The 13160-nt window shown below is 39.7% G+C and overlaps 2 protein-coding genes across 7 annotated transcripts in view; both read left to right on the top strand.

Moving 5' to 3' along the window:
* Nucleotides 1-13160, top strand: part of INO80 (INO80 complex subunit) — a 317697-nt gene that overhangs the window by 49973 nt on the left and 254564 nt on the right. The window lies entirely within an intron of this gene.
* The window catches only part of ELAVL2 (ELAV like RNA binding protein 2), an 81682-nt gene continuing 78339 nt past the window's right edge, over nt 9818-13160 (top strand). For 4 of the 5 annotated variants that reach the window (XM_019519036.1, XM_019519035.1, XM_019519033.1 and 1 more), the window contains exons 1-2: nt 9818-9929; nt 12404-12644. In XM_019519036.1, the coding sequence (XP_019374581.1) occupies nt 9858-9929; nt 12404-12644 (313 nt within the window). In that variant the 5' untranslated portion in view covers nt 9818-9857. The remainder of the gene's footprint in view (nt 9930-12403; nt 12645-13160) is intronic. The other variant, XM_019519034.1, reaches the window with a different exon arrangement.

The raw sequence follows: 13160 nt of genomic DNA, 5'->3' as shown, positions 1-13160 counted from the left end.
CTCCTGGGGTCCACCACAGCCCCGCCACCTGCTGAGGCCTGGCCGCAGCTCTGCCATCTGTTGGGGCCCACTGTGCTGCCTGCCACGGCCCTGCTGCCCATTGGGGACCACTGTGGCTCTGCTGCCCTCTGTGGCTCTGCCGCCTGCTGCGCACCATGTGGGTCCCGTTGTCCCCACGGCTGCCACTTCCTGTGCTGGTCCCTGAAGCCCCCCTACCACCGTGCCGCTCCCTGCAGCCCCCACCACTGCCCGCAACCACCACTTCCAGCCACTCTTACCTTATTTTCCACTCGGACAGAGGGAGGGGGAACAGCTCCAGGAGCACGGGGCCAGAAGCCGCAGAGGCTTCTGGTTGGGGGCTGAGGGCGGGAAGGGGGTGGGGGGCTGGGTGGAGCCGGGCTACCCTTGTTGCTCAGTCACAGGCTCCCGCTGGGTCCTGCTGCCGCTGACTGCCTGTCATCTTTGAGGGGTGGCCACAGGCAGATATAAATTAATTTTCTAAAATGTTTTAAGTCCCTGCGGGTTGGATAGACTGGACTGGCGAGCTGTATTTTGCCCACCCCTGAACTACAAAAACAGCTTCCAGATGCTTTTATTCTGGGCATTCTCTGTGTATAACAGCAAAGTGTATGAGCTATCCTGTGGATTTGGGAGGCAAGGAACACCTGGGCATTGTGTTTTAATATCTGTTCCTGGTCCTGTATCTTTTAGCATGGCCTGTCTTTACAGGCGTATCCAACTACTATTTGTGAACTACACAACTCTTTAATCCTTATGAGTGCTAGTTGAAGGTAGTTTTGGTCTTGTTTGCTCAAATAGGTTGTTTAGGAAAAAAATGTTGAAGAGAAATTATACAATAATATCCCACTTTGAAATACAGGTTTGTCTAGTTAGCTGAGGTTTCCCCATTGGTTAAATTAATATGTACTGTTCCCTGTACCCCCTTCAGCTTTTTATATTTGTGACTCTTGGATAGCTGCTTTTTTTGGGTTTTGTTGTTGTTTTTTTGTTTTAGCTTTACTTACTGTACTAGTATTTATGAAGCTCCTTCATAGCATTGCTTTCTTCTAAATGTTCTTGCATTTACAGCCAGTGATTTGAATGTCTTCATCGATTCTCATGTACTGCGTTTCAGAAATGGCAACAGTCTCTGGTGCCAAGTATTCTCATCCACTTCTAAAATCTATCATGATAAATAGGATTTTATTTATATAGATTTTCTTACTGTGGTGTGTGTGTTCGTTGTGGATGTTGATCTTGTGATCTAATTTTATTTATTTAGTTATTTGTGTTCCATTGTCTTTTATATCCTGTAATAACAATCAACAATTTCCTTGGTAGCAGGTATCCATAAAGTGTTCCAGTGCATTTGATGGCTACTCCCAAATTCTGTACTTGGAGAATTGCCTGAACGGCATTACTATTGATATTCCCTTTTCAGTGTAGGCTCCACTTTATCTTCAGAATATTCTTTAGATCCTAATTGTAACATTAGTGCTTTTAATAAAACATCAGCTAAAAAAAAATGTTGCTTGTCCTATATTATTATATCCCAATCTCTTCAGAATCCCCTAGAACAGTGCGGGCCAGCCTTTTCATTAGGCATGCCACAAAATAAGCCTGTGCCCTCAAGGTCCTGGATTGCCCATATCTTGCCTGTGCTGCTTGACATAAGCTATATTCTTATTATTGTTGCCCCCCACCCTCTTCTTCCTTTGGTTTTTTTCTTCTGTTTGGAATATTTTAAGACTCTTTTTTTTGCCACCATCTTTATCTTAGTAAAATCACCCTAAACAACTTACGCATGACAAACCTACAAGGGAGCAGACTGTGTATATGTGTGCGCTTGTATATGCCCGTGCACAATATGCAAATATTGAGACACTGCATTTATTTGTCACCTTTGCTTTTTTCCTCTCTTATTTGTGCCCATTCTAGACAGTGGTTTGGAGAGGCCACAAATACTTTTCTTTTTATGAAGCATTATTTCCCATGCAAGCAAAGCACAAATGCATAGTTCATATATAGGCTAGTCTTTAACATACTCTAATGTCCTTTGTTTTCTGCTTGTTAATTTGTGGGCAATAAGTGACAGTGAGATGCAGGGGGAGGGGGGGTGAAGGGAGATGAGGTTTTTAAGAAAGAACTTCTAACACCCATCCCTTACATTGCTGTCTCTGAAGTTGATGCATGGTTGAAATGGGTTATTGCTCATTTATAATGCTTTGCCTTTTTTTTGAAATTGCTAGCTAGCAAAACTCCCACTTATTTGACTATGAGCACAGGTCTGCACTCAAAGACTCTGTTCATGTGTTGAACTGTGCTTTTGTGAGACTTGTTGGTGAACAGGGAGTCATCAGACTTTATCTTTGAGGTTGACCAGGGGCTTGTTGGCATCATTCAGCAATGGAGGGCATTGGTAGCAGTTGCTTTCCCCTGCTGCTGTTGGGGAAAAGTGGTGACAGATACTTTTCCCCATGCTGGCCAGAACAGAGAAGAGCAGCAGTGGCAGCTGGGTGCTAGTGGCCACCTCATAAATGGAGTCAGTCTAGCCTTAAAAGATTGCTGCTGCTATCCTAGAGGGATTAACCTTCTGTTTTGAGAATTAGTTCAGATGAGATTTTTTTTTTTTGTATGTCTATGGCATATCTATTGGGAAGTGTAGGTCTAAATGCAAACCTGCTGTTTCTTCATTCTTATCCTGTTCCTTTCATATGCTGAATTCACACTTACTGTTTCTCCAACTGTTTTCATAATAGACAGGTATCAGTAATTGCTATGTCTTCAAAGGCTATAGGATTTAGAATATTGTGAAACATTCAAAGCAGACAACTGAAAAATGTTTAGAATTATCAGCATTTGCATCTTTCCATATTTGTCTTCATTGGAGTATTAGTGGGAAGAGTTCCTTTTTTTTAGTAATAGTCCTGAAAAGTTGAGTTACAGTCAAATTTTATTTTACAGAGCTTTTTGTAGTGTAACAAATATTTGGCAACCTAACTAAAAGTCAAGTTGAAGGCAGTTGGCTTGTTTTGGGCTCTGTTCCTTCACCTTTCCAAACGCAATAAAAAGGCATTACTTCCATTGACATTTTTCTTGTATTTAATGGTTGAACACTGCTGTGAGATTCTGTGCGCCTGTGGGGAACATCTTGAGCAAACAAGTGCAAAACTCTTAAGAATTTCTCACGAAGTGTAAGCTTAGCAGACTTTCTGTGTAGTGAACTTTCATGAGTGTTTTGTGCATATTTTAGAATTACCAGCAACAATAGCCTGAGATGAGCCAGATGTGAAAAGATGATTTTTTTTATATGGGCTTAAAACAGTGGTAGAGGCCTTGTTTAGGCAACTTTTTTTCCACGTTGAAGCCATTTCTGTATGTTTATATGAGGCATGCATGTAAGTAAGTTCTTTTGTCCCTTCTGGTAACTCTGTATTACCAAAGAAAATGCAATGCTATCAGCTTCTTCCAGCAGCAGACCATTAAAAATGTAGATAGTCCTTAGTTTACATCTTAATTCCCCCACTTTCTTCAAAGCCCAGATATATGGTGGGGGAGGGTGGGAATGGGAATATTCTGCAACATATCCTGAAGGTCAGCTAAATCTCCAGTTGTTAGACCCATTGTGGAAGGGCAGCTAAACTTTCTTGCATTCTTTTTATGGCAAGCCTCCTACCAGACTCTCTCTCTTTTTTGCGGGGGGGGGGGGGGGGAATCCTCCAATACTGTTGCCTTAGCTGAGTCATAACATTGGCAGTATATCAAAGGGCATAGCCTGTTGTTTTTTTCTTTTTTTCTTTAATTGACATTGGAATATGTCCCTCTGTACAGTTTCTTCTGTTTAATCAGTGTAGGGTTGAGAGTGCAGAAGTTGTTGAATCCTGTCCTGTCATACCTTGTTTACCAAATAAGCAATTGCTTTCTGTACTATCTCAGTCTTTGTAAACCAGTCTAAGATGCAGAGAACATTATGATAACATAATCTTGAAGTGATAAAGTTATAGATGGTGGTTGCAAGCTGTGTATCCAAAAGAGAAGGTTGTTTATTTGGCTGGGTATGAGTACTATAATACTCCCCCTGTCGCCTTCTACTGTTATACACACGCCAGAGTAAACGGAGGGGAAATCTAATATGATCAACAAGCCAGATCTGACCCACAGAGCTGCTGTATCCGGCCTATTGGGCTACTGTTTGGCCACCAGAAGTTGGGGGATGTGGCCAGGGTGAGTGGCCTGCTGAAGAATCTGGGCCTTCTGGCCATGGTGGACATGACATTCAGTGACAAGAAGGTAAGCAGAGACTGATCACCCTCTGACTGCTTCGCTCACTGCCACTGTAATGGCCCTATCTACTTGGCCAGTGGCCATGCCCACCGCTGTGTGCTGTATGCCCCATGCCAGATCTGGAGCTGTTGTTGCTGTGTACCCCATGCACTGCCACAGCAGCACAGCATATGGCAGCATCAGCAGCTCCAGCTCTGGCATAGGGCATGCAGAATGTGGGAGCTAAAACTCTCAGGTGAGAGCCAGGACTGCTGCTGCTGTCACAGCTAGAACATCCCCTGCCTTGGGCTGGATCCATCTTGCAAGGAGCCCCACAGTTCGGGTCCAGTCAGGGGTAAGTGGAGTGTTTGACAGCCCTGTACAAAACAGTTGTGCTTGCACTGGAGTAGACACCCCTTGCAACAGGTGCCAGAGCATGACATGCAAAGGTAATTTGCTTGGTATGTGCACTCTGGGGCAGATGGCGGGGAAGGGGCTGGGGGCTGCACTGCCACAACAAAGATTGGGCCCCTCGTGGCTCTTCCCTTCCCCTCCCCCTCACCCCCCTGAGAGGCATGCCAACATCTTACAGGTCAAAGTTGTGGGTGATTTTGGCGCACTGCCCAAAAAACTTGACTGAAAATGTTGCCAACCCCTGGTTTAGACGATCTAGGACACAACGTTCACAAACTGAGCTTGCTAGTAGCAGTTAAATAGCCTTACTCCTGTGCATAAGTTCCTGGACACAGTTAAAAGGGGAGCAGATACTAGCATTGGATTGAGCTTCAGATAACTTTGTCACATTAGGCACAGCTTTTTAGTTTTTCAATGTTTCTGAAGGCTCTCCTGCCACGGGTGTGGGGAACTGAGACATTTTATTACAATCCCCCTTGAAATAAGGTCTATTTAAAAGAAAAAAAGACTAAAATTACCCTTGCTAGCCGCAGGAGTGGATATAGGATTTTGAAAAGAGGGGTGCAGATGGTGTGGTATATCACAAATACAACAATACATTTTTCTTGAGTTAAAGAGAAACTACAAGTTTTGCTAATGTGATAGGGGCCTGGCACTTTATTCCTCCGTTTAAGACGAAAGCAAACACAAACATAACTTTTTGGGAAAGTGTGCTAATTTGCCAGCTATTATATAAAGCTTAAAAAACACAAGATGGGCAAAAATAGTTGAAAGAGATTGTTTTATGAGTCTGAATAATAGATGTATATTAATTATGACTACAGAACCAGCAGAACAATCTAGTCTTCCTGAGCATCTTAAGCATCTCTGATGCTTTACTGTTAGTCATTTTTATACCAGAGTCAATATTGTCATACCCAAGTTAAGGTTTTTAAGTTTAGCTAGAGCTAAAAATAATTTGCAGGGTTGTGGACTAGAATGGAGATATTACTTGGAATGGCTAACAGACAGCAAAATTGCAGAAGAAAGGATAGCCTGAATAGTGAGTGGAACATCAAGACTTACAAAGGAGAGAGGGTTGCTAACATTTGTGGAGTGAAGAGGGATTAGCAGGAGTCAGATGATAAGGAACCATGAGGTCAATTGACTCCCTCACCAGTGTCTGAATTGAAGTGCTGCTGCCTATCTTAAGCAATCAGTTTTAAAGTTGGGGTGGCTGGAGCAGGAATCAAAATGGGGGTTTAGCTGCACCACTACATCCCCCCTTGGATCTGCCCCTCGTTAGCCATGTTTTGTATTGGTAATGTTTAGTTTTCTTCCTAAAGAAGAGTTGACTCATTGGGATACATTTATAAAGCTTTTGGCCAATCAGGATATGCTATATCTGTATAATTGCTGCATCTTAACACTTACTTACTCTTAGTTTTTACATTTTAATATAGAAAGTAGAGAGAAGTACTTGCCAGATTGGGTGATGCAACTAGTAAGATATCCAGAACCACATTTTAATACTACTCAACTCTCTTACCCATGCAGCAGGTAACATTGGTTTTTTTTTCTTCTCAACACTTTGCTTCCAAAATGGGTATTGGAGGAAGTACTAGTTGCAGCTGCTGAAGTGAACAGATTTGTTTGTAATGCATCCTTTGCTGTATAGAAGGAACTAATAGACCTTGTCCTCATACCTCACTTGACTCATAAATTAGAAGTGAAAAGTTCCCTGTTCTTTCAGTACTCAGTTGGTTTCTTAACTTTGAATGAATTAGTCCTACAACTGAACTAATTAATTGGATAAACTGAAATGAAAAGAATATTTTCTCTGCACCTGCAAAAAAAACTTGCTATCAAAAGCTATGACTTTTATCAGTTAAGTGATTTGTCCTTTACATGGCTGCAGCTGAAGTTTTAATGCTTGACTTTTTACTATCGGCTTTTTAAAGTAACTTGGAATTTAGGGCTCAGTTTAGCTTGTCATAACTTAAGATGTAGAAACAGATTTCTTTTTAAAAAAAACCCCTGAATTTTGAAAAAGATGTTTACGATTTTTTTTACCCCCTCTACTTGGTTATAAAAGCTAATAGGAACACCGGCCCACTTGTTTCTCCTGTTTGCCGGGTCACTTGTGCTGCATTAGGGTAGAGAATATTAAAATAAAAAAAGACTTTAAAATAGCATCATCAGTGGCAAAAAAGAGGGAATATAATATTGGGGTAACTGACATTTTACATACATATTTAAAAAAAAAAAAATCAGTGAGGCTTCAAACTGATTATATCCTTCTTGAATTGGGTTCAGGTTTCCATTAATAAGGAAAAGCCTGAGAGGAATCTTACCTTTTAAAAATAAGAAATATGTAACAAAACCATTACTTTAAGTAGAATTTAATAGAATTCTAGAATATATGAATGTTAATAGTGTTGCAGAGGCTAGAGTTGCCTTATATTTTAAGTAAACTTAATGATCTTGAGCCTTTTGAGTGTGTTCAGAAGGTGGTAGTAGAATTTTGAAAACTTTTTAAAGACCCGGCCAAGCAAAAGTTCAGTTTACGTGTTTAGCTTGAAGGGTTTACCAGTGATGATTGTACAAGAAGGATTTTAATAGAAATACCCGTATCAAGCAGATGAGTTGGGGTGGCTAAAGTTTGAGGACTTTGGATGCATAACTTCATACCTGTACCTGTATTTCTTTAAAATGCAGGTGGGCAGTGGTGTCTCACAGGGTTCGGTCCCTGGACTGGTGTTGTTTAATATCAGTGATTTGGACAAGGGTGTGGAGAGCACCCTGTCCAAGTTTGCAGATGACACCAAGTTATGGGGCAAAGTGGGCAGGGAGCAGATACAGGCAGATCTCAATAGGTTGGAGCAATGGGCAGAACAAAACAGAATGCAATTCAACAAAGACAAATGCAAGGTACTCCACCTAGGGAGGAGGAATCCCCTGCACACCTATATGGTTGGGGGATGACCTCCTCAGCAGCTGAGATGAATCTTGGAGTCATAGTTGACTCCAAGATGAACGTGAGCCATCAGTGTAATGAAGCCATCAATAAAGCCAATCACACCTTGTGCATTAGCAGATGCATGACCAACAGATCGAGGGAGGTGATGCTCCCCCTCTATACAGCATTGGTCAGGCCACAGTTGGAGTACTGTGTCCAGTCCTGGGTGTTGCACTTCAAGAGGGGTGCGGAGAATCTGGACAGTGTCCAGAGGAGGGCCACTCATATGATTATTGGCCTCCGTGCAAGACCGTATGAGGGGAGGTTGAGGGATCTGGATCTCTTCAGCCTTCACAAGAGATGTCTGAGGAGAGACCTTGTAGCAGCCTATAAGTTTATCAAGGGAGGACAACAGAGTTGGAGATGCACTATTTACTAGGGCACCCCTAGGAGTAACTAGGAACAATAGGTACAAACTAGTGGAGAGTAGACATTAGGAAGAAATTTTTCGTAGTAAGGGGGGCCAGAATCTGGAACGGGCTGCCAAGAGAGGTGGTACTATCACCTAACTTGGAGGTCTTCAAGCGGAGGCTAGATAGGCACCTGGCTGGGGTTGTCTGACTTCAGTCCTTTTCCTGCCTGGGGAAGGGGTCAGACATGATGATCCTTTGAGGGCTCTTCTGACTCTAGAATCTATAAGACTCGTAAGATCCCAGGTAGTATACTACTCCAGTTAAACACTGGAAGCTTATTGGATGTGTCAATTCAGGAACAAGTTTATACTGTATTAAGGCATCAAAGAGTGCTTAATGATATACTGTCACACAAGTTACTTGGCCCAGGTGAACCTGAGTAAAACCAATTAGAGCACATAGAATTAATAGGAGTGAGAATTCAGATTGTTTTTCTAACTTACTTTGTGAGTATAAGAATCATTTTGTAGTAAGGTTTTGACCATGGTAGATGTGTGCAGTGATTGTTTTTTGTGTTGGGAGAAAACATTGGAGAGTTTTTAGTGGCATTATTTGAGCTGCAAAGAGCTGTTGGGTTTTTAATATGAAGAGATATTAAGTATTGTTCAAACTGGAACATGAAGTGTGTTTCTTTGCGTCCAGCTAGGTCAATTAAGTATGTCCTACCAAATGTATATTAAAACTCAAGTGAAAGAAATTCAGAAGTTACCTAAATCATAATTTACTGCAGAAGCCAGAAGAATAGACTCGTTTTAAACCGTGGATAAAACAACCTTCCAAAAAGTGAATGAATTTAGGGGCGGATGCAGTTGGCATAAATGCTCAGTTTGCATTCTTTTCACAAATATTATTAGGGCAAAAAAGCGGGGCTGGAATAGCACAGCTCTTTCCTGTTTTGTTTTGTGCCAGGATTTTTTCTGTATTTAATATCCGGGCTACTTGTAAATAGCCCATTAGCTATATTGATAGCCTCTTAGCACTGATAACTTCAAATCCTGCTGGGTTTGCAATTTGCACATTTAAGAAAAGCTCAGTTGGCATGCTTGGGGACAGTGATGCCCTTATCAAACATTATCTCTTTCCTGTTTATTAGTCCAGTTGTTCCAGTTGAAAAAAGCTGCTTGATGCTGTTGTCACTTTATAAACAATAACACTTTTTTCAATAGGGCTATTGTAAGATAATATTCTGAATGCAGCAATAAAACTTCTGCTCAGTCTTTTAATTCATTTTTTTTTAACCTTGAACTTCCAGGGTTAAGTATAAACTGGATTTTAAGAGTAGTGTGTTTTGTGTTGTGTTTGTGATTTATTTATTTATTTATTTAGGCTGGGGAGGGCATGTATTTTTCTTTAAAGTAGTGCATGATGCTCTTACTTTCTAACTAAAAATCTATTCACTTACATTTTCTTCCTGCTCGCTTCCTTCTTCCAGGTTTTAAAAATCATGCTGTGGTGTGGTTTTCTTTAGATATGTATGACTTTTAAGGTAGTTTTCAGGCTAGATGCAGAAGTAACTAGTTTGTACTACCTTTAAATCAGGCTCTTTTAAAAATGACTCTTAATTCATGCAAGAAAAATATCATTTTAACCAAATTTGGAAAGATTAGATTGGAATTGCCTCAAATTCAATTAAGCCACACTGCATGGACGTGCTGGGAATATAAATACAATTACTGTAAATTTGTACAAACTGATTTGTTGCATTATCTTGCTAATCTAACATACGGTACTTTTTGTGTCCATATTGCAGACGGCAACTCCAAACTAACATGGCAGTCAGACTGTGTGATGTGGCTTCTCTGCTTAGAAGTGGTTCGTGGGCAGCAGAGCCTTGGACTGGGGTCTGTGGGATTTTTCTTAAATTCTGTAGGCTACTTTTTAACATGTTAAAATAGTGCTGAGGCCATACCAAACTCTCTTTAATCTCTCATTTGGAATTCTACTGTATACTCGTTCATATTTTCAATATAGGTCATAGGCTGCATTCCTGTTTTGTCAGGGCCTGGAGCATGCACTCTGTTTATGACTTTTTTTTAATATGGTGATATTCTCTAGAAATTAAACTGCACTGGTGATCTTTTTGGAACATCAATTAGATTTTATTGCTAATTCAAAATATCCAGTGGATAATAGAAGAGTAGAATTGTAATAAAACTGTTTTGGTATGGTCTGAATACTAAATTTTACAGTAACTTTTGTAACCTGTGTACTGTGTTGTTGTTTTTTTTGGTTACTAAATTTTTAATGTTATTTAAAATTTCTACTCTAAAAAGTGTTTTTAAAACTGTAAATTACCTATTTTAAAACTTTTGCCTTTCTGGATGAGAACTTTTAATTTGCTCAGTAACTGCTGAAATATTTTGTTCGTGTTTTGTGAACAGTTGTGTTGAACCTATCAATGGAATATGCATTATTTGAAAAATATAGCATATTAGTATCACTTTATTCAGAGCAGATGGTCTTATAGCTGAGAAATGCTGTAACTTCAGTGTGTGCAGGCTACTGCAGCTGTTCACTTGAATGTTGGCTTAGGATCTTATTCTTGCCACCTGAACATGAAAATAAATGTGAAATTAAGTGAGGATTGTTTGTTGTCCTTGCTAAAACCTGCTAATTTTGATCAATGAACACTTTAGTTTGAAAAATACAGTCCCAGTGAGCTTAAGTCAGAATGCAGCATTTGTGGCTAGCAGCATTGCCATATATATACTAGCACTTGAACAGTAATTTGTTTTAATTGGCCTTAGCTACTTTCTTGTCTCTTCAGCAGATTTGTTTTATTATGGTGCCAGGAGCAGGTTAACCCATAGGCATTTGTTAGCAGGAAAGAATATTACTGCTCTAGTAGCAACACTGTTCAGAAATATTAGATTTTAAAAAATATATATTGAATGGCAATACATCTTTTCTCTCTTGCTTTTGCATCAGATATAACCTCCTGGTCCATTAGTACTGTTCCTTTATTTCACACATGTCTTCAGGAATGCTGTAAGTTATTTTTGAGAAGTACAACCTTTTCATGCATCTTTTGAAGCTGGTATTTTCATGGAGAGATGCTAAAGCTCAATTAAAATCAAGTTTGCAATCTTTGAATCAGTGAGCAGTTGAGTCTAAGAATATCTGGCTAGTTGGCTATAGATTTATTGGAAATAGCTTTTTATGTAAAGAAACTTTGAAATAAGCAAAAGAATAGGTGTTTTTGTGAACTAGGTCTATTTTTCTGAAACTTGTAATGTTAAGGGTAATCTTGTCTGTTATATTGGATCTTTTACTTTATTGGATAACATGCTGTCCAAACTTCCAGTTAAAACTGAAAACTACATAGATAGTTTTCTAACTGAATATAATAGGTCTTGGATATAGAGGCAGCCATTAAAAAGCTTTTATTTACCAACAGTTACCATTCAGTGAGGCTTTGAAATGCTATGGTGAGTTTCTTACAGCTGGAATAAAACTTTGGTAACTTCTGGGCAACTATTGACTTTTTAATGACTTCTGCTATATCTCCAGTAGTTTGGAATTAAGAGCAAGTCTCTACTGTAATCTTTCTTACTTTGTCTTCTAAGCACAGCTAAACTGAACCAAAGTATTAAATATAATGCAGTTTGATCTGGGGCAGGGGAGGGGGAGGAAGAGGAGCAATAGTTATCAACTTAAATGCCAAAAGCTGTTTCTGACCAATGCAGGCAAAAGAAAAATGACCTTAGATCATCAAGGAAGAAGTTCTGCTTTCCATCCCAATATTTCCATTGTTTTTCTAAACATCTTTTAAAATGTTGAGATCAGTAATCTTGCTTTCTTCCAGTGTTCATCAGCAGTAGTTCTAGGATATAGGTCACCTTTTTCAATAATGGAAAAGTAACTGAAATAGTACATGCTTCTCTTACAAGCACATTTCATTTCACTTTGCTCAGTTGCAAAGGGTTAACCATGCTGACTAAATAACATTTTGCATCTAACCATGCTGACTAAATAACATTTTGCATCTGGCTAAATCCTGCTTTGATGTAATTCTTTCTTTTGGAAGGCTGTGATGTTTCTCCATGAAGAAAAAGAATATCTAGTGACTTTTTTTTCAGCTAATTTCTTTAAGATATTTTACTCGGGTTGCTTTTAAAAAATCTTTCAGTAACTACCTTATTTTTCTCTAAATTCCTAAATGTCTTATAACTGAAGTTCTTTTTTGTAGAGGCATTATTGCAAGCCTGGCCATAAATACTTGTGCATAGTGACAAGTCTTTAAATTCTTGGCTGGAATCTCTCTAATAGATTGTGAAATATGAGTTCTGACATTTCTTATTTTCTCTTTGTTTAGCAGGTAATTGCTGCCATGGAAACACAACTGTCTAATGGACCAACTTGCAATAATACAGCCAATGGTCCAACCACCATAAACAACTGCTCGTCACCAGTTGATTCTGGAAACACGGAGGACAGCAAGACCAACTTAATAGTCAACTACCTTCCTCAGAACATGACACAAGAAGAACTGAAGAGTCTGTTTGGAAGCATTGGTGAAATAGAGTCCTGTAAGCTTGTAAGAGACAAAATAACAGGTATGTTGTCAATAAGATTTTGCATGTGCACATACACACAGTATGCTGTATTAAGACAACACTTTTTATAACATTTAAATGATGACGATGAAGGCAGAAACAGGATTTAAGACTGCATGTTGTTGGTTTAAAGGTACTGTAGTCTCACTTAAGCCAGTACAAAATGTTTTTATTTGTATTTCATGCAAGTTGGTAGATGAGCAATTTAAATGGTAACTGAGTCTGAATGCTTTCTAAGTTAGACATCACAGGCTTTCAGAGCATATTCAGGTTGAAAAAGTTAATCAACCAAGAAGCCCCGTAAGTTGCACACTTATCTGAGTTGGAATATGACTTCCCACTGAGCTTTAGCTGATGTCATTCCACAGTTCTTGAGGAAGATGGTAAGGAAATTGAATCTACCTTTTTCTGAGGTTGGGGTGATGTGAGGCAGTGGAGGAAGGGATAAAGTGGATGGGTTGGTATCTGTTTATATTCCTGATTCTCCCCCCCCCCCCACCCACCCCCTAGGAAAAA

This window comes from Gavialis gangeticus, unplaced genomic scaffold, assembly GCF_001723915.1.
Source record: "Gavialis gangeticus isolate Ggan-Ray unplaced genomic scaffold, GavGan_comp1, whole genome shotgun sequence".
Classification (NCBI taxonomy): domain Eukaryota; kingdom Metazoa; phylum Chordata; order Crocodylia; family Gavialidae; genus Gavialis; species Gavialis gangeticus.
The sequence above is the reverse complement of the archived record's forward strand: the minus strand, read 5'-3'. Positions and strand labels throughout refer to the sequence as shown.